This window comes from Dendrobates tinctorius, unplaced genomic scaffold (genome assembly GCF_039654945.1).
Source record: "Dendrobates tinctorius isolate UK_male_01 unplaced genomic scaffold, ASM3965494v1 ptg000060l, whole genome shotgun sequence".
Taxonomy (NCBI): domain Eukaryota; kingdom Metazoa; phylum Chordata; class Amphibia; order Anura; family Dendrobatidae; genus Dendrobates; species Dendrobates tinctorius.
The window spans coordinates 23,974,715-23,995,895 of record NW_027361728.1 but is presented as its reverse complement, the minus strand read 5'-3'; the positions used below and the strand labels follow the sequence as shown (position 1 = coordinate 23,995,895).

General features: G+C 45.3%; 1 protein-coding gene across 2 annotated transcripts in view; it reads left to right on the top strand.

Annotated features, from left to right (window-relative positions):
- The window catches only part of LOC141092546 (actin-like protein 6A), a 55,311-nt gene extending 36,319 nt beyond the window's left edge, over window positions 1-18,992 (top strand). The window contains exons 7-14 of one of the 2 annotated variants that reach the window (XM_073578788.1): window positions 8,646-8,752; window positions 9,085-9,174; window positions 9,263-9,324; window positions 9,594-9,708; window positions 10,070-10,150; window positions 10,887-10,982; window positions 13,645-13,731; window positions 18,489-18,992. In XM_073578788.1, coding sequence (XP_073434889.1) covers window positions 8,646-8,752; window positions 9,085-9,174; window positions 9,263-9,324; window positions 9,594-9,708; window positions 10,070-10,150; window positions 10,887-10,982; window positions 13,645-13,731; window positions 18,489-18,569 — 719 coding nt within the window. In that variant the 3' untranslated portion in view covers window positions 18,570-18,992. Of the gene's footprint in view, window positions 1-8,645; window positions 8,753-9,084; window positions 9,175-9,262; window positions 9,325-9,593; window positions 9,709-10,069; window positions 10,151-10,886; window positions 10,983-13,644; window positions 13,732-14,813 lie in introns of both variants that reach the window. The other variant, XM_073578789.1, reaches the window with a different exon arrangement.
- Window positions 18,993-21,181: the final 2,189 nt, after the last annotated feature.

Below are 21,181 nucleotides of genomic sequence, written 5' to 3'. Positions count from 1 at the left end.
GACCCCCTGGGATTACTATTGGGCTCAGATTGGTGGTTAGGTTCTTCTTCCCTTACTATTTTTATTAGGTTTACACCTCTTCCCCCCCCCCCCCCTCCTTACCCTTATCCCTGTCTAAGTCTTGTCCTCTTTTATGTCTTGTTTGGTTTCACCGTAAATCTAGTAGCTATTAACCAATTGTTTCTTTTTTATTTCTAACTTGTCGCTGAATCTGATATTGAGTATATTATTTAATGCTTTACCCCTTAATCCCCGCAGCTTTTTTCGGTTTTGCGTTTGTTTCTCGCTTCCCTTTCTCCCAGAGCCATACTTTTTTTTTTTTTTTTTAATCTGTCAATATGACCATGTGAGAGCTTAATTTTTGTGGAATGAGTTGTACTTTTGAACAACACCATTGGTTTTACCATGTTGTGTACTCGAAAACGGGGAAAAAAAATTCCAAGTGTGATGAAATTGCCAAAAAAAGTGCAATCCCACACTTGTTTTTTGATTGGCTTTTTTTTTGCTAGGTTCACTAAATGCTAAAACTGACCTGCTATTATGATTCTCCAGGTCATTACGAGTTCATAGACACCATACATGTGTAGGTTCTTCTTTATCTAAGTGGTGACACAAAATTCCAAACTACCCGCCCCTTTCCTTCCCATGTCCCTCCCCACCACTGCCCCTTGTTTTTTAAACTCTTCTTACAACCCTTTTGGTTCGCAAATCCGCAGCCTTGTAGTGTTATCGTTGTGGTTTATTACGGTCGTTTGTTTTTTTTTCCATCTCATTCTTTCTTTTACTATTTCTGGAAAATAGTTATTCATTTCTCGTTCGCCTTATTGGGGGACACAGAGACCATGGGTGTATGCTGCTGCCACTAGGAGGCTGACACTATGCACAAAAAAGGTTAGCTCCTCCTCCGCAGTGTACACCCCACTGACCGGCAGGAAATTCCTCAGTTTAGCTTAGTGTCAGTAGGAGGTGGACACGGGTCTTTCATTAGACCCATATCTACCTCAGCGTACGTTGTTTCTTTTCAGGTTATCCGGAGGGATACAGAGTGAAGAGTCACATCTGTAGTCCCACAAGGAGACTGAGTACGGCGTGTACTGCCACCCCGTATCCTCATAGGTCTCTACAGCAGGACCAAGAGCCCCCTAACACGGATGTGTGTCAGGCGATCCACATGGTCCTCGTTCCCCGTCTCCCACCCACTCGCCTACCAGAGCCTGTCGGTTGGATGAGGCGCGGATACTCTTCTACAGGAATGACAACACACGCTGGATGAAGGTACCTTTATTCACAGGTTACATCAGAGACGGATCAGGCAGGGTAAGTATGAGGCCCCGAGTTCCATTCTCCTCAGCAGCTCCAGACACGGATCCTTCGGGAGCGGTCGCTGTGGCAGTGCTGCGACGCCTCCGCGCTGCCCCGCGCCTCCCGGCAGCCGCCGCATTTAATTCAGGCCCCGGCTTGTTATCGGCCTGTTCTGCCGCAACTTCGCCCCCAGGGCATTCCTAGGCGGGATTTTCTCCCGTCCGGCCCCTGCGATCCTCGGGAGCGGTCACCGCGGCAGTGCTGCGGGGCCTCCGCGCTGACAGGCGGCCGCCTCATCTAATCCAGGCCCCGGCTTCATCTTGGGCCTTGTCCTGCGTCGCGGCCACGCCCCCCGCCGCCTTTCTCAGGCGGGCTTTCCTCCCGCCCGCTTTAAGCCTGCCCACCGCCTTCTCCCCTCACTCTAGGTCTCCCTGAGGCGGCGCTGTCTCCACCCACCCCAGTCTGGATAGGATGGCGCCATTCTTAGCATCGGCGGTTAGCCCCGCCCATCTTCTTCCTCGGTCTCTGCAGGGAAGCGCGCGCTTCCTGCTCTGTTCTCGGGCTACTGCCATTTTCGCAGCCTGTCAGCCGGACGCTGTCCTATCTGCCCTGCCCCCTGCAAGCCCAGACGAGCCGTGCACCTTCATTTGCTGGAAGCTGCGACAGGATACCGGACCGTGAGTAGCTCTGCGACTGCAGACTGACACCCTCCTCTGCCTCCTGTCCCCCAACCTTCCGGCACTGCTTCAGTGACTGTCCGTCAGTATGTCTAATTCGAAGTCTGACCACTCTCGTCCTCCTGCACCTTAGTTAAGTACTTTGCGTGCTCTTCTTGCAATCGCAAACTTCCCTAAGGTCAGTCCACTTCCCTCTGCCTAGACTGCAGCAATCCGATTCAGCCCGATGCCATCCAGGAGCCATCTACTGCTCCATGCGAGAGTGAACCCCCCCATGCCTAGCTGGGCTTCGTCTCTATCACAATCAGTGGCAGACCTAACCAAGGTGTCTCGGTCCCTAGTAGCTGTTCTCGATAAGTTGCCCCTGGACACTTCTGCAGGGTCCAGCAAGTCTCAAGAGATTCCATGTGAGCCAGCCAGTGTTAGTCGCAAAAGAAACATGCAGGATCTCCAGCCGGAATCCTCTCCTTGTCCCATCTCACCGCATAGTCCTTCTCAGCAGCCTCCCTCCCGGGCCTCCACTCCCGAGTCAGGTGAAGCGTTCTCGGACAGGTCATCTGAGGGGATTTTAGAGCTGGATTTGGACAAGGATGTGAATATGAAGGTTACGGTGTAGGACCTCATTGCAGCGATTCACCATACCTTCGACATTGCTGACTCCCCTGCGAAATCCTCAGATCAGGAGGTTTCGTTCAGACGGGCGGAAACACCCTCCAGGGTATTTCCTTTCCATTCCGAGTTTGGAAAGATTTTTACCAAGGAAAGAGAAGATCCGACCAGACGCTTTCAAAGAGGAAAGCGTCTCGGCGTGCTGTACCCGTTTGCCAAAGTGCTCACGGACAACTGGTCTGCTTCTCCCTCGGTTGACCCACCCGTGTCCAGACTTTCTAATAACACGGTTCTCCCGCTTTCAGGTGTGGCGTCTTTAAAGGATTCTAATGATAGGATTATAGAATCCCTAGCAAAGTCTGCATTCGAAGCGGCTTCAGCGGCGGTATGTCCAATCTTTGCTTCAGCTTGGCCTTAGCAAAGGCCATAGCTACTTGGGCAGAGGATCTTCGTAAGGGCATCCTAGATAAAGCACAACCAGAGCGGTTGGCCGATCTCGCCAATCAGATCTCCCATACGGGGGATTATCTGCTTTCTGCTTCTTTGGATGCCGCATCCTGCGCGGTTCAGGCGTCAAGTAACGTAGTGGCAATCCGACGTACGATTTGGCTCAAGGCCTGGCAGGCGGACTTGTCTTCTAAGAAGTCTCTTACTAATCTGCCTTTTCAGGGAATGCGCCTCTTTGGATCCCAATTGGATCAGATTATTAAGGACGCCACTGGAGGCATGAGTTCCCTCCTCCCTCAGTTGAAGCCTCGCAGACCTCCACTAAGGCGTCAGTTTCGTCCCTTCCAACCAACAGAGACCGCAGGCTCGTCAGGATAGAAAGTTTCCTTCAGACCCACCCCCTCCTGGCGATCACACTCTTCCCAGGGCAGACGATCCAGATCTGGACGGTCCACATCAGCATGACTATCGTCGGACTTCCGAGGGTCCCTTCCAATTGGGAGGTCGACTCCTCTTCTTCAGGGAGGTCTGGCTGGCCTCAGTGGAGGACGCTTGGGTCAGGGAGGTTGTATCGTCAGGATACAAGCTAGAGTTCGTTTCTCGTCTGCGAGATCGTTTCTTCGAATCCCGCCCTCCAAAAGATCCAGCCTTGATTCCGGGGTTCTTTACAGCCATCGCCTCTCTCCTCAGTCCCGGGGTGATTGTGTCAGTTCCCGAGGTGGAGCGTTTCACAGGGTTTTATTCGAACCTCTTTGTGGTGCGAAAAAAGACGGGGCGGTCCGACCAATCTTGGATCTCAAGCTACTCAACAAAAGATTCCGCCTCCGCCACTTCCGGATGGAGTCAGTTCGTTCGGTAATCTCTTCCATGGAGGAGCAGGAATTCATGTGTTCAATAGACATCCAAGATGCCTATCTACATGTTCCCATATTCTCCGGACATCAGAAGTTCCTGCGGTTTGCGATTCGCCAGGAACATTACCAGTTCGTCGCGCTGCCCTTCGGTCTCGCCACTGCACCCAGAGTCTTCACGAAGATCATGGCTGCGTTGATGGCATTGTTGAGGATCAGAGGTCTCGTCCTTTTTCCGTACCTCAACGACATTCTGATCAAAGCTTCCTCTTTTCTACAGGCTCGCCTAAGTCTGACGATCGTCTTAGACACTCTTTCCAATTTCGGGTGGATCGTCAACAGGAAAAAGTCCTGTCTGGTTCCTACTCAGCGGCTTGTGTTTCTGGGCCTACTGTTCGACACTCGTCGGGCAAGGGTCTTTCTCCCACAAGAGAAGATTCTTTCCCTGCAGCAGGATGTACGATCGCTGCAGATAACACAATTTCCGTCCCTCCGAACAACCATGAGGGTCCTGGGAAAGATGGTGGCGGCGATAGAGGCAGTTCCCTTTGCCCAATTTCATGCCAGACCTCTCCAACACGTCATCCTGTTGAGGTGGAACAGGTCGGCTCTGTCCCTGGATCGTCCTGTTCGTCTTTCACACCGGATCAAACGGTCACTCAACTGGTGGTTGACGTCACCTCTCATTTCCTAGGGATGGTCTTTTCTTCCCATTCACTGGCAGGTTGCAACAACGGATGCCAGCCTCCTCGGCTTGGGGGCAGTGTTCCACAATCACACTGTTCAGGGTCGATGGTCGTCTCAGGAATCAGCTCTGCCGATCAACGTCCTAGAGATATGAGCGATTCATCTGGCTCTTGTTCACTGGGAGAGGCTCCTCAGGGGCCTGCCTGTCCGGATTCAGACAGACAATGCCACAGCGGTGGCATATGTCAACCGCCAAGGAGGGACACGGAGTGTCTCAGCCCTAGCAGAAGTGTCCAAGATTCTTCATTGGGCAGAGGTTTCCGTGCCGACAATTTCCGCGGTACACATTCCCGGCGTAGACAACTGGGCCGCCGATTTTCTCAGCCGCGAGGGTCTCGCGGCGGGAGAGTGGTCCCTACATCCGGAGGTGTTTCATCTGCTCTGCCGTCGATGGGGAACCCCGGACGTAGATCTGCTGGCGTCTCGCCTCAACAGGAAAGTCCCACAGTTTGTATCCAGGTCTCGAGACCCTATGGCAGTGGGCGCCGACGCTCTGACCGTCCCTTGGTCGCAGTTCCAACTCCCCTACCGGTTTCCTCCCCTGCCTCTTCTTCCCAAACTGTTGAAGAAGATCAAAGCAGAAGGAATCCCAGTCATTCTCATCGCCCCGAATTGGCCCAGAAGGTCTTGGTTCGCGGACATTGTCGATCTTCTCGCGGATTCCCCCTGGAAGCTTCCAGACAGGGCAGATCTGCTGTCTCAAGGCCCGATTTGCCACCCCAATTCTCGGTCGCTCAATTTAACGGCGTGGCTGTTGAGACCGAGGTTTTGAAACGGGCAGGATTTTCCGATCGAATAATTCATACCATGATCCGAGCCAGAAAGCCATCATCTTCCAAAATTTATTACCGTGTCTGGAAGGCCTATTTCACTTGGTGCGAGGCCAATGACATCGCGCCCATGTGCTTTTCGCTCCCTTCGGTTCTGGCGTTTCTTCAGGCAGGGCTTGATTTGGGGCTTGCCCTCAGCTCTTTGAAGGGTCAGGTTTCGGCGCTGTCCATTTTATTTCAGAAGACGTTGGCCGCCCGTCCTCAGGTCAAGACCTTTCTTCAAGGCGTGGCTCACATGCCTCCTCCGTTCCGAGCGCCCGTAGATCCTTGGGATCTTAATCTGGTTCTCGAGGTTCTGCAGGGTCCTCCTTTTGAACCTCTCAGGGACGTTTCCCTTTCTCTCCTTTCTTGGAAGGTGGCCTTTCTGGTGGCCATCACTTCCATCCGGCGCGTGTCGGAATTGGCGGCCCTTTCTTGCCGTTCCCCTTTTTTGGTACTCCACCAGGATAAGGTAGTTCTGCGGCTTCCGCCCTCTTTCCTACCTAAGGTGGTGTCCTCTTTCCACCTCAATGAGGATATTGTTCTTCCGTCCTTCTGTCCGAGTCCAACTCATCCTCGGGAGCGCTCCTTAAACAAGCTGGATGTGGTCAGGGCGATGAGAGTCTATCTATCCAGGACGACTTCCTTGCGAAAGACAGTCTCTTTTCATCGTTCCAGATGGGGCGCGGAAAGGTCACCCAGCTTCAAAGGCCACTATTGCTCTCTGGATCAGATCGGCTATCTTGGAGGCATACCGAGTTAAGCATCGAGTGGCTCCTCCAGGGATCAGAGCGCACTCTACCCGGGCAGTGGGTGCCTCCTGGGCGGTACGCCACAGGGCTTCTGCGCTGCAGCTTTGCAAAGCTGCAACCTGGTCGTCGGTTCATACGTTTGTGAAATTCTACAATGTCCACACCTACGCTTCGGCGGACGCCAGCCTAGGTAGGAGGATTCTGCAGGTGGCGGTGGTGAGTCCGCTGGCCTGATGGAAGTTTGTTTTCCCACCCCAGGGACTGCTTTGGGACGTTCCATGGTCTCTGTGTCCCCCAATAAGGCGAACGAGAAAACAGGATTTTTTGGGTTGCTTACCGTAAAATCTGTTTCTCGAAGCCTTCATTGGGGGACACAGCACCCTCCCATGTTCTACAACTCCTGTTGTTATGTTTGTTGGTTGTTTACAGTTGAGTTGTCCTGTTTTCAGTCTATTCTGTTACTTCTCCTACTGCTTTCTCACTAACTGAGGAATTTCCTGCCGGTCGGTGGGGTGTACACTGCGGAGGAGGAGCGAACCTTTTTTGTGCATAGTGGCAGCCTCCTAGTGGCAGCAGCATACTCCCATGGTCTCTGTGTCCCCCAATGAAGGCTCCGAGAAACAGATTTTACGGTAAGCAACCCAAAAAATCCTGTTTTTTCCTTTCCTGTTATATTATTAAAATTTAAAAAAAGAAACCTTTTGGGCAGAAGCCTATTTTCTTCACATTTGGGGGAAAAATCCTCTCCCAAGTCAAAATGTCTGCTGCCTGTGTGTTTTTTTTTTTTTTTTTTTTTAAAAGCGGGGTTTTTCTTTTGTTTCTTCTATGCGATTTGTTTATCAGCATAGATCATTTTAGTTTTGAGTATTTTTTTAAAAAACTGTTGCATATGACGATTAGATGTAAATTTGATTATTGGAAGCTTTTGATGGAAGATTCACCTGGATTTGAATTAAGGCCACATTCAGGCTATGTGCCCACGTAGCGATTTTAATCCGGACAATGAAAACCGGACTCCTTCCCAGAAATCGCACGTTTTTTTCAGCGCGATTTTACCGTGATTATGTTCGCGATTTTGCCGCGATTTTCGCGTGCGATAGTCAAGCACTTTCCAAGCGATTTGAAGCATCGCTTGGAATGTGATTGACAGTTTGGTCACACTCGTCAAACAGTGTTTGACAAGTGTGACCAGCTTTTTACTATTGAGGCCGCCTATGCGGCATCAATAGTAAAAGATAAAATGTTAAAAATGATTTAAAAAAAAAAAATACAAAATCGGGGTATATTTACCTTCCGACGTCCCGCGCTGCCTTCCCGGGCCTCAGCGTTCCCAGCGATGCCTTGCGAGACCTGTGATGACGTTGGTCTCGCATTGCTATAGCGATCTCACGAGGCCACGTCATCACAGGACCTTGCCGCAAGGCATTACTGGGAATGCTGAGGCCCGGGAAGGCTGCGCTGGACGTGGGTACCAACCGCACATGAGACGCTTAACTTCGCGCATGGTGGGCATAGCCACATGCGGTAAGTAAGCGATTCTCATGCATTCCTATGGGTGCGGAATCGCGGCAATTCTTTGCGATTCCGCACAAAAGAATGAGCATGCTGCGATTCTTTTTTTTTTTTTTTTTTCTGCGATGCGATTCCGCAGCGGAAAAAAGCGCAGCATTAGCACAGCATGTGCAGAATGCCATAGGAATGCATGGGGTGCGTTCTGTACACGATTTTTAAATGTTTTCGCGCCGAAAATCGCAGCAAAAACGCTTAAAAATCGCATCGTGGGCACACAGTCTAACACTGAGTATTTGGTTTATTACATCAGTATTTATAAGCCAAAGCCAGGAGTGTGTGATAAATACAGAAGTGGTGACGTATTTCTATTCTACTTGGCTTACAAATACTGAGTGTAACAGGGTCTACCCAAGCTGGGGTACCTCTTTCAGTACCACCCCGTGTTTTCGGAGGTCCACTCTGCGTTGGCTGGAGTCTGAATGAATGACGCTGGCTGTAATTCCCTGTTTACATGGGCGCATATAAAAGATCACTGCTTCTCCATGTATTTCCAGTCTGACAACACTTTACTCACAGGACACAGAATATATCACACAGATACAGAGGGCTGGCCAATAGAAAAGCGGCAGGCCAGACATACATTACAAAAGCCGCAGGTGGCCGGAGCCTGCCGATGTTTACTGTGGAAATTACAAAGGTGGGGGGAGGGCGGACAAAAGGGGAATGCTGATGCATTAGGGGCATGCATCTCACATAGAACCTATTATACATCCATATAACTGCACAACATATTCTGGGTGCTAAGTGGTTCTGTAACACGTAACACTGAGGTTAAGAAACTGACCAAATACTCAATGTGTGAACTTGGCCTAAACTTGTAGCATTGTTCAGGAGTTTTTAACTTTTGATTCTTCTTGTTTTTTTTGTTTTTTTATGTAGGTATTGTAAAATCCCCTCTTGCAGGGGACTTTATTACTATGCAGTGTAGAGAGTTATTTCAAGAAATGAGCGTGGATTTGATCCCTCCATATATGATTGCTTCAAAGGTAAGAGATATTTAATGCTAAAGATATTGAGAAAATCTGAGTATAATTAAAATTTACTTGAACTTTACAAAGATCCAAATGTGGATTTTTTTTCTCTAATTCGCTATTAAAATGTTAAAATATATATATATCTCCTTATCGCCGCCTCTTGCAAAGCCCCAGAGAATCCTAATAAGGGACAGAGATTGGCAGAGAATTTCTCTGTAAATCGAGTTTTCTAGGAAAAAAGAGCGCAACCGGGTAAATTTTAAATTTGACCTGATGGGCTACATATAATAAAGGTGTAAGGTATGACCTGTTCTGTGATGAGATCCAATTTTTGGGCATTTCAGGAAGCCGTACGGGAGGGAGCTCCAGCTAATTGGAAGAGAAAAGAGAAGCTACCTCAAGTCACTCGCTCTTGGCACAACTATATGTGTAGTGTAAGTGCAAGGATACTTTAGTTGCACATATGTTTTTATCTTCCTTTTGCATTGAAGGTATTCATATTTCCCTTCTTTTGTTCACTAGTCTGTAATACAGGATTTTCAAGCGTCCGTTCTTCAAGTGTCGGATTCCACCTACGATGAGCAGTAAGTCTTCCAGGTTTGCATATTTGGGTAGAGAAAATCCACACGAGATTACAGTAGCCGACAAGTGGATGAGATTAATTAAATCTTATCAATATGTTATAGATCTTTTGCAGTGCTAAATTTTTATTCATTTGTCAATTTTCACTGCGGATTTTATCCCTTTCGAAATAGAGCAAAACGGGCAGTGATCTTTGCAGTGCACACAAGGGACATGTTTCTGGTACAATGTGGAGAGCATTTATTTGTGCTGTTCTGTCACGTTTGCTCAGGGTGGCAGCCCAGATGCCTACTGTTCACTACGAGTTTCCAAATGGTTATAACTGTGATTTTGGAGCTGAGCGTCTGAAGATTCCAGAAGGATTGTTTGATCCTTCAAATGTTAAGGTCAGTTTTTGTTTTTTCTTTTTTCTTGATAAATTTAGTGGTTTCCATGTTAGCTGCAGTCATTTTAATTGCACATTTATGTCCACAAAAAGTGTTCTTAAATGTATTCTGAACCCTTTGTTCAGTGTATTAAAAAGATATCCCTTTGATCACTACTTTTAAAGGTCGATGCTGGCTGTATAGTGTAGCTGTCTTCTGGCCTGTGTAAAAGAGGCACAGGAGCAGAGCCCGCTCCAAACACCCAGACGTGTTGCATGATGTCATGGAGTGTTAAGAAGTTAAACGTTTTTATTCTACATACAACTGTCTATGAAAGTCGATTGATCATTTGACATATACTAAAGTGTATTTTTGTCTCCAGGGTTTGTCCGGTAATACTATGCTTGGGGTCAGTCATGTAGTAACTACAAGTGTTGGAATGTGTGACATTGATATCAGACCGGTAAGTGCTACTAATAGCTTGTTAATCAGCCTAATGGTTTGATATGTGAAGGCTAACCTTATGTTTGCCAGTTCAGGATGTGAATACTAATGCCGTTTTGCCAGTGCTCACACGGCACAATCACTTAGTTAAAGGGAGCCTGTTACTAGGTTTGACCGATATAAGACCACCACCTTTCAGGCTTGATATATATATCGTTCTATAATACTGTATATATGCTCCTAACCGGACCTGCAAGGGAAAAAAAAGGCCTTTTTATTATAGTCCGGTCCAATGGGTGTCGATGGTCTTGGTTCAGCACCTCCCTTCTTGCCATGCCATCCTCCTCCTTGCTTCGTGTGGATGACTCATCCCTATGTCATCTACACAGTCTCCCTGGCATCGCACCCCTGCGCAGGGCAGTGCAAAGTACAGCAGTGTGCAGGCTCCAGGGCTCTCTGATCTTTCCCAGAGCAGGTCGCCTGCGCAGGAGCGTGATGCGTAAGAACATGTCATCTGCAAGAAGGGAGGCACCGGGCCAAGACCAGCAGGACTGGACCGCCCTGCAGGTGAAAATAATAAAAGGTCTCTCTTATCTTGCAGGTCAGGTTGGGGGCAGATATACAGCATTATAGAATGCTATATATGAGACCTGAAAGGTGGTGACCACACCTCATATCGGCCAAACCTGGTGACTTGTTCGCTTTAGGTGGACAGTGGTTGTTTGCTTTTAGTGACTTATTTGTTCTCGTCATAGGGATTGTATGGCAGTGTTATCGTTGCTGGAGGTAATACTTTGTTACAAGGTTTTACAGACAGGTTGACACGAGAACTCTCACAGAAGACTCCACCGGTACGTGTTTTGTCCTTTTTGGGACTGGTTCACTTCAAATGGGATTATGATGACAAATGCAGTTTTATGGAAGAATGTAATATGCCTTAACTCCTCACCGATATCGGACGTATAATTACGCCGATGTCGGTATCCTTGCCTTTGATGTGGAGTCCGGTGGTGAGCCCACATCTTTCCCGGGACATGTCATCTGTTTTGAACAGCTGACATGTACCTGCAATAGCCGCGGGTGGAATCGTGATCCAACCCTTGGATATTAACTAGTTAAATGCCGCTGTCAAACGCTGACAGCAGCATTTAAATGGCGCTTGCGGCCATCGGGCCAGAAATACACACACCGGTGACCCGTGTCACGTGATGTGAATTGAGGGTAAACTGATTAAATTTGCTGATGACACAAAGCTAGGAGGGATAGCTAATACTAGAGAAGAGAGAGAGAGGATTCAAAAAGATATAAATAAACTGGAGCAGTGGGCAGCAACTAACAGAATGTTTTTTAACAGGGAAAAATGCAAAGTACTACAGCTGGGCAATAAAAATGAAAAAAGCATATACAGAATGGGAGGTATAGGGCTAAGCAACAGCACATGTGAAAAAGACTTGGGTATACTAATAGATCACAGACTGAATATGAGTCAACAGTGTGATGCAGCAGCAAAAAAGGCAAATGCAATTCTAGGATGTATTAACAGAAGCATACAGTCTAGATCACGTGAAGTCATTATTGCCCTCTACTCCTTTGGTCAGACCTCATCTGGAATATTGTGTCCAGTTTTGGGCACCACATTTTAAAAAATACATCAACAAACTGGAGCAAGTTCAGAAAAGAGCGACCAGAATGGTGACCGGTCTGCAAACCCTGTCTTATGAGGAAAGGTTGCAGGATTTGGGCATGTTTAGCTTGCAAAAGAGAAGACTGAGAGGAGACTTAATAGCTGTCTACAAATATCTAAAGGGCTGTCACATTGTAGAAGGATCACCTTTATTCTCATTTGCACAAGGAAAGACTAGAAGCAATGGGATGAAACTGAATGGGAGGAGATACAGATTAGATATTAGAAAAAACTTTTTGACAGTTAGTGATCAATGAGTGGAACAGGCTGCCACGAGAAGTGGTGAGTTCTCCTTCAATGGAAGTCTTCAAACAGAGGCTGGACAGACATCTGTCTGGGATGATTTAGCGAATCCTGCTTTGAGCAGGGGGTTGGACCAGATGGCCCAGGAGGTCCCTTCCAACTCTACGATTCTATGATCGCGAGTCACCGGTGTCTCTTGGAGATCTCTGGTTGTCGGTGCCAGATTGCTATGAGCGCCACCCAGTGGTCAGCACTCATAGTAAGTTAGTAATTCTGCTACATAGAGGCGATCTGCTCATCGCCTCTATGTAGCTGAACTGATTGATTTGTGCCAGCTTCTAGTCTCCTATGAAGACTATTGAAGCATAATAATAATAATAATAATTTTTATTTATATAGCGCCAACATATTCCGCAGCACTTTACAATTAAGCGGGGACATGTACAGACAAATTCAATACAAGTTAAGACAATTCAAACAATGACATTAGGAGTGAGGTCCCTGCTCGCAAGCTTACAATCTACAAGGACGGCAAAAGTTAAAAAAAAGTTTAAAAATATAAAAAAAAAAAAAAATTCAAATCACCCGCCCTTTCGCCCCATTCAAAATAAAATAAAATCCAACATACACATATTTGGTATCGCCAAGTTCAGAATCGTCCGATCTATCAATTAAAAAAAAAAAAAAAAAAAAAAAAGCATTAACCCGATCGCTAAACGACGTAGAGAGAGAAAAAAAATTCAAAACGCCAGAATTATGTTTTTTGGTCGCCGTGACATTGCATTAAAATGTAATAATGGGCGATCAAAAGACCGTATCTGCACCAAAATGGTATCATTAAAAGCATGAGCTCGGTGCGCAGAAAATAAGCCCTCACTCAACCCGAGATCACAAAAAACAGACGCTATAGGTATCTGAACATGGTGCAATTTTTTTTTATAGCAAAGTTTGGAATTTTAATTTTTTTTTTTCACCACTTAGACTAGTTTGGTGTCTATGAACTCGTAATGACCTGGAGTATCCTAATGGCAGGTCAATTTTAGCATTTAGTGAACCTAGCAAAAAACAAGTGTGGGATTGCACTTTTTTTGCAATTTCACCACACTTGGAATTTTATTTTTCCCGTTTTCTAGTACATGACATGGTATGGTGTTGTTCAAAAGTACAACTTGTCCCACAAAAAATAAGCCCTCACATGGCCATACTGACGGAAAAATAAAAAAGTTATGGCTCTTGGAAGGAGGGGAGCGAAAAACGAAAATGCAAAACCAAAAAAAGCTCCGGGGTTAAAGGTCTAATAGCATTTGGAAATAAATGTCTTATTCATTTTATGTGGTCAGTTTCTAAAACATTGCATATATTTATAGTTGAGCAAACAGATTTGCAAGACCCAGTAGCTATGTCTGTAATATATTTTGTTGCTGGACAAGGCCCTGCGAACCTCCTACTACATGTGGCATGCCTGGTGTTTTTTATGGCTAGTAAAAATTGAAGTACTCAACTGCTTGGCTAGCCAGTAAAGGCCTTTAAGCTGAGAGAATATAGTCTATAACCTTAATTTTTTTTTTTTTTTTTTGCCTTTTCAGAGCATGAGGTTAAAGCTAATTGCAAATAACACAACAGTAGAACGAAGGTTTAGTTCTTGGATTGGTGGTTCTATCCTTGCCTCTTTGGTAAGTGAACAATTATTATAATTTTTTATTAATTACCAGTGATTATTTACTTAACATGTGAAAAAGGTATTTATAGAAATATAAAATTATAGTTGACAAACTGGTAAAGAGAGTTTACAGGGGAATGAGACAGTAGGATGAGAGGTTACAGCATGATGGGGACATGACGGCAGTTTCATTGCAAGCTGAAGGTTTTCCAGTGGAGTTGTGCTTTCAAGTTCCGTCTGAAGGTTCTGAAAGTGGGAGAAAATTGGACTTGTTGAGGCTCTGAATTCTAGAGTATGAGTAATGCTTGGGAGGAGTCTTGGAGGTGATTGGGTGAGGAACGTATGAGCTTAGGGGAGAGATGGAGGTCTTGTTGAGGAATTTAAACTACATGTGGGAGGTTCTCGGGAGATTAGTTTGGAGATGTATGGAGGTCTCAGATTATAGACCATCTTGTAGGTCACTGTTAGTAAATTAAACTGGATTTGTTGTGCAATTGGAAACCAATAAAGCTATTTGTAGATCAGAGGGGTGGAATAATCGGGCAGTAGAGATAAGGATGGGCTGGAGAGGTGTTAGTGTTAATTGGGTGGCCACATAGGAGAAAATTGCCATAGTTGAGGTGGAAGAGGAGAGCTGCATCTAAAATTTTGTTAGATTCAGGCTTTAAGGAACAAATTCTGGAAATATGAGTTGGAATTGTAAGGCTGTGTGGATGTGTGTTTTGAAGGGCAGGGTCAAAGGAGTACTCCCCAAGGCAGTGGACTTGTGGTATCGGGGAATGTGTTTGTTGTTTACAATGATATATATAATGATATATATATCAGGTAGGGGGTTAGACACTTTTGACCGGATGTCGGCTCTTTGCTATCCAGAATACCAGAGAGTGAAATTTGAGTGGTAGTGGAAGCCGTGGGACTTTGAGTTGTCCCAGGTCAGAGGTAAAAATGGAGAAGAGCAGGGGTACCAGGAAAGAGCCTTGAGGGACACCATCAAAGGGCTGGTTGAGGAAGTAGTTTGAGAGTGTAAGACAATAAATGTGCAGATTGTGAGTTATGAGGAGATCTAGGAGTGGACAATGTCTTTGATACCAATAGGAGAGCGTATATTTGGCATGAAGTGGAGGTGAAATGTTTCAAAGGCAAAGGAATGGTCAAGGAGGAGGCGTACAGAGTATTGTGGTAAGTAAATCATTAGTAATTTTAGTTAGGATATTTTTTGAATGGTGGGGTCGGAAGCTGGATTGTAGGTTGTCAGTGAGCGAATTGGATGAGAGGTAGGAAAAATTGTGTGGATGTATAATTCAAAGAGGTTGGAGGGAAATGGGAGTAGGAATATGGTGCGATAGGTGGACATAGCAGTTGAGCCAAGGGATGGCTTCTTTAGGATGGGAGTGATTGGTGTCTTTCCTTCTGCTTTCATATATGCAACAAAGGTTAATGATCTGTTGAAGAGATAGGTTAGGGTGAGGATAAGCAGTGTGGTGAAGTTGGAGGAGATGGGAAGTAATAGGCTCAAGTGGTGAAGTGTGATATAGAGAGAATATGGGTAAGCCTTCAGTGATGTTGGAAATTAAGTTTATGAGGAAGGTCATTGGTCTGTTTATGTTAAGGGGTTGTGGTGATAGACCAAATCAGACATTTGTTTACTGTTCAATCTTACTTTTTTTAAAAATGTGCAGCAAAGTCTTCTGCAAAACTGTGCGAGGTCGGAGGGTGCAATGGTGGACCGAGGAAGGAGTTAATATTGAATATCTTGATAGTGATGTTATAAGTCTTGTAAAAGTCTTGTGTAGCAGAGGTAAAGGCCAAATTTAATGTGAAAATTGCTTATTTGAATGTAGTGGAGTGTTCCTGTAAGTACCTTTTTATTTTACAGTGTTGCTCTGCAACCCTGGATACTTTCCGACGCTTTTTTGTGAGGTTGGTATGTTTTAATAGCTGATGCGAGTGTGGCATTATAGAAAACTGGCTGTGTGTTTTGTGCAGTGAGGATATGGTAGACCGCGGTAGAGGGAGAGTGAATGTCTAGATAATAAAGGTTTCTTTTTAGGGTGTGCTAGCTGCTGGACTGTGGGGGCAGGTGACGAGGACAGTGACAAGAAAGTGAGTAGATAGTGGTCAGGGGGAGAGGTGAGGTTAGACAGGGATCTAAGGGTGGTAAAGAGGAGGTCTAGTGTATGTTAATCTGTTTGGGTGGATGTGGAGGACTGTTGTGTGAGACCAAACAATGAAGTGATTAACAAGGCTTTGGAAGTTGCTTACTGGTTGTTGTCAGTGGGGATGATGGTGAACGTGTTAACAGAGGGAAAATTGTAAAAACCTGGTGGAGAAGTGGTCGATAAAGGCGGTGGCAGAGCCTGGAGGTCGGTATAGGACAGCCTTTTGTAAGTTGAAGGGAGGATATGGACAAGAGTACACTTCAAAATAAGGGAGTGTAGAGGTGGGATAGGATTAAAAGTGAAGATGTTAGAAAGGAGAAGGCCAACTACTCCACCATGTTTATCATGGAGAGGAGTGTTGGTTAAGTGAAGGCAACCATAATACAATGAAGCAGAGGAGGCTGTGTCAAAGGGTGAGGTGTAAGACATGTTTCAGTGAAGCCCAAAAAGGATATATTGAGTAAGTAAAGAGGTTGTGAATAACCTGTTAAGTACAAATGGAGCTGCCGTTCCATAATTCTCCAGAGAGAGGGGATGTGGGGGTCAAGTGAATGGGTTTTTGGTTGGAGAGATTGTGGTAGTTTATAGTAGCTGTGGATTGATAGGAAGGAAAAATGTTAGGTTTTAACTGTGAAAAGCCAGGAATAGGAGGCATATCGCCAGCAGAGAAAGGGAGAGCAGGTGAGAGGAGAGTACATGGTTTTTGTGTTTTTAAAAAGAGTGTTCTGAGGTTTAGGAGCAGGTCAGGGAAGGAGAGATAAATATGTGGGTGGTGGAGTTTGGGGATAGCGAAGGAGAGTAGAGATTAATGTAGCAATAATTTTAAGGGCCTATGCAAGGATAGTGGCAAAGTAATTGTGGGAAAATTTAAGCGAGGTGCAGTTAGTAATAGGTTTTAGCCCTTTTCTGTTAACTTCTAACACCTTTCTGGAATATTTCTATTATGCACTTAAGAAGCTCCACTTGCATAGACCAACAATGGCTATATAGATGAAGGGCAGCATTATTGCTGCTATTACAGTAGTGAAGGTGGTTATGCTGAAAGAAGTCAACCTCGCTCATTTTTTCCTGACCTGTGCCATACAGAAATGATCTTTCTCTTATTTAAAAAGAAAAAAAAAAGTGCCTGACCACTGGACCCTTTCTTACTACATGCACGCGTGCACCTGGGTAACATTTCAGGAAGGAATCAATGATGACTTGCTGTGTTTGCCGCTTGTCGGCCTATCTACTTTTAGTAGCTTCTACAACTAATGATTGCATTTCAACATTGTATGGCCTGTAGATTGTCAATTGCAAATTTGAACCTGTTTTGCATTACATTTGGTGGCCAAAAGATATTTTGTCTTAACAGTCCTGACGTGAAAGAAAGGACATTGGTCCGGAATTAGATTTGTCCATGAACACATTGCCTAATTGTGATGTACAAAGCAATGTCAGTTCAGAATGTGGAGACATGGAGCTAGTGCTGCCATGAACCGCATTAACTTAATTTTTGATGATTTTTTTGGCATGGTGAAGACAAAATCTAATATATAAAGCTCAGTGTTTGTGTGTGTGTGTGTGTGTGTGTATGTATGTTCGGGATTGGCATCTGCACTGTCGCAGCTACAGCCACAAAATTTTGCACAGTCACACGTCTGGACCCCGAGAGCGTCTTAGGCTATGTTGTGAGGCGAAATTTTAACCCTGCGCGTTCCAATTCACTAAACAATTTTGCCTATTATCATTTCTATGGTGTTATCGTCCTTCTGTAAAGCTGGAAATAACACAATTTATTACCGTGCCAACACAGACCACCCTCTGACACAGACTGCAGGGGGAGCCCAGTATCACACAGGATAGGATTAGATACACGGCTCAGCAGACAGTATCACACAGGATAGGATTAGACACACGGCTCAGCAGACATTATCACATAGGATAGGATTAGACACACGGCTCAGCAGTCGGTATCACACAGGATAGGATTATATACACGGCTCAGCAGACAGTATCACACAGAATAGGATTAGATACACAGCTCAGCAGTCAGTATCACACAGGATAGGATTAGATACACGGCTCAGCAGTCAGTATCACACAGGATAGGATTAGATACACGGCTCAGCAGTCAGTATCACACAGGATAGGATTAGATACACGGCTCAGCAGTCAGTATCACACAGTATAGGATTAGATACACGGCTCAGCAGTCAGTTTCACACAGGATAGGGTTAGATACACTGCTCAGCAGTCAGTATCACACAGGGTAGGATTAGATACACGGCTGAGCAGTCAGTAACACATGATAGGATTAGATACACAGCTCAGCAGAGAGTATCACACAGGATAGGGTTAGATACACAGATACACATGTTTATCAAAAGGCTCTTGAATGAGTTGAAAAAAAAAATACTGTCAATACTTGGGTAATCGTTTAGTTAATTTGTGTTGCAAACCTGTAGTGTTGAATATATGATGTGAAATGTTTTTATGTACAATATAATCATTATAATTTATTATAACTAACCACAGTTGGTTACTATGCCCAGGCAACGCCGGGCTCTTCAGCTAGTGCTGATATAAATATGACCTTACGACTTCTCAATCTACGTGTTCTTTCTTGCAGGGTACATTCCAACAGATGTGGATTTCTAAACAAGAATATGAAGAAGGAGGGAAACAGTGTGTAGAAAGAAAATGCCCTTAATCCTTTTCAGGCCACTGCCCCGTCTTGTGCCCTTTTCTGAAATAGCTTTAGTGCACTCAGGAAACCAACGGACTTCTTTTGTAGTTAACAGCCTCCTATAGACGTTCTACTCCTCAATAGAAATCTGGATAGCAAGCATTTGCACACAGCATTTGTTTCCAAGCAATAACCTCCAATTTTATAATCCTCCCTTGGAACTTCCCCTTTCCTAAGACTCCTTGATAAGTGCGGATTCTGGCAATGTGGTATACAGAACAGGCATCAGGATCAACACACAATTTGTTAGACTCTGCATTTTTTTTTTTATATTTAAGGAAACTTTACTTCATTTTTTTTTTTTTGTTAATTTTATTTAGCATTTTTGTTGAGCAAACTGATGAATGGTTCAAAATTAAAATTGCTGCCTAAATATACCGTATATAACTTCTGTTTCTTTTTACTGTTGCCAACCAAAAATGACTATTTCTCAGAAAACATCTCAGATAGAAAATGTTTAGCAGCACAATAGAGATGTGGTTGTAGGACATCTTGTGGGACGTGGTTATGCAGCTGAGCTGATCGGGCGCACTGGAGCAGAATACAGCCTGAATTACCATAATGTAAGTTTCTCTCCCTGGCTGTAATTTGTCAGGGGCAGAGGGTCCGTGTGGCAGCGATGGAGAAGGCAGAAAGACAACATGCATGGCTCACTCCCCTGAATCCATGTTTTAATCTCCTACAATAAAGAAGGGTTTTTTTTATCCATACACTGAGTGCCACCTCTTCATCTTCGTCTGTCTGGTTGGATTTGTCACAGCACTGTTTTAGGTGATGCCTTGTGCCTGTTGCGCTAATCAGTTGCCTGATTTTTGCTGGCTGTAAAAGGTATGCATTACCTTGATTAGTGCTGGTGTCCTTCTTTTCCTTGCTAAGACGCCGCTGGGTACTAGTGCCGCCATACGTCCCATGCTGCTGGCGGTAAGGAGATACAGGAGAGGCTGTGAGTGCAAAAGAAAGGCACCTTTTTAAGACCACTTAATATTGCATTAAAGACCATCTTCTAGAGGACTGGACTTTGCAGTATATTGCCAGTTTATATAATACTAGCTGAAGAGCCCAGCATTGCCCGGGCATAGTAACGAACTGTGGTTAGTTATAACAAATTATAATGATTATCCTCTATCCCATAGTCCCGTGCTCATATACCCATCATACATATCCTCCATCCCATAGCCTTCATTGGGGACACAGGAACAATGGGTTTATATCCTGCCACCTAGAGCCTAACACAAAGTATATTTTAAGGGGGAAAAAAAACTGACTCCTCCCCACCAGAATACACCAGGGCAAACTACACCCAGTTGCTCAGTGCAAAATCAGTTGGAGGAGCAAACTCCCTCCCCCCAAAAAAAAACAAACAAGGGAGGGTGCTATATCCTTTAATGAAGACTATAACAAAGAGATTTTATGGTAAGTACCAAAACCTTGTAAAATTCGGTCACTTTACTGGGGTTACAGAGGAACCATGGGGTGTCCTAAACCTTTCCCTGGGGTGGGAAAACTAATGCCAGTACTGCAGAAGGAGAAATGGCAATCCCTCAGGTTACTACCCTAGCAACTGATACTTGCAGTACCATTCTGCAAAAACTTGCATTAGATGCAAAAGTAAGACCTCTACAATGCTGTGGACAGAAGACCAAGTAGCGACCTTATGGGATAGAAGAACAGATACTTGGAACTGTAAGTCCTGGAGGCTTCTACCACATGGGAGGCAGAGAGCTGTGCCCTGGCACTCTAGCTTAGTCTGGTATTCTACATTAGTGGATTGAAACCAGAGAACAGTGGTAGCCCAGGAGGCAGTCTGACCGCAACCAGATCTTACCGGGATGATCCACAAGGCAATCGAATGTCTGAATGGAGCTGAGAGACACCAAGGAGAGCTCTGCCCACATCTAACTGTATAAGAAACTCTCCGGGAGATGAGAGGTGAAGTACTGAAAAGGAGAGCTACCTCCTCATTAAGGTGAAAGGCTGAGAATCACACTTAGGAGAAAAGCGGGAGCCAAACACCAGACCGGTCAGTGCAACTTTGGAACCTTGCCTGATTGAAGAGCTCACTAGACCGGAATGTCGAAATAGAGAGGTGTCTCTGATTGGACTGAATGCAGGGGAATGAAGGACGTCCAAGACCCGATTGAAATCCCCCTTGGCCGGGCAGGCAGTCCTGACCTATAGCTTACAAAATCTGCTGGGCCAGGATAGCCATAGCAGGAATCTAGCCCTTTGGAGTCAACTCAGGTTCAAGACAAGCATGCAAAAATTAAAAAGGATATCAACATAGGAGCACTGCCGATAGCCTCTTGTTCTTACTTGAGAACCTTTCTAAATTTATTGGTAGAAACATGACATCTAAGGCCTTTGTTCTCTAATCCTAGTCAGAAAAAAAAATAACCTGAAAGGCCCAAAGCCTTCCGAACTGCTGGCCCACCAGTCCTGACGATAAATTAAATGACTAAGTGATTGTATAAAAGAGGAAAGGTCTATCTGGATGCTATGGGTGATGCCTGGGGGCATCTGCAACAAAAAATGGTTCTGGGCTGAAAATGAAGAATCCTGAGCAAAGCAGGCATTCA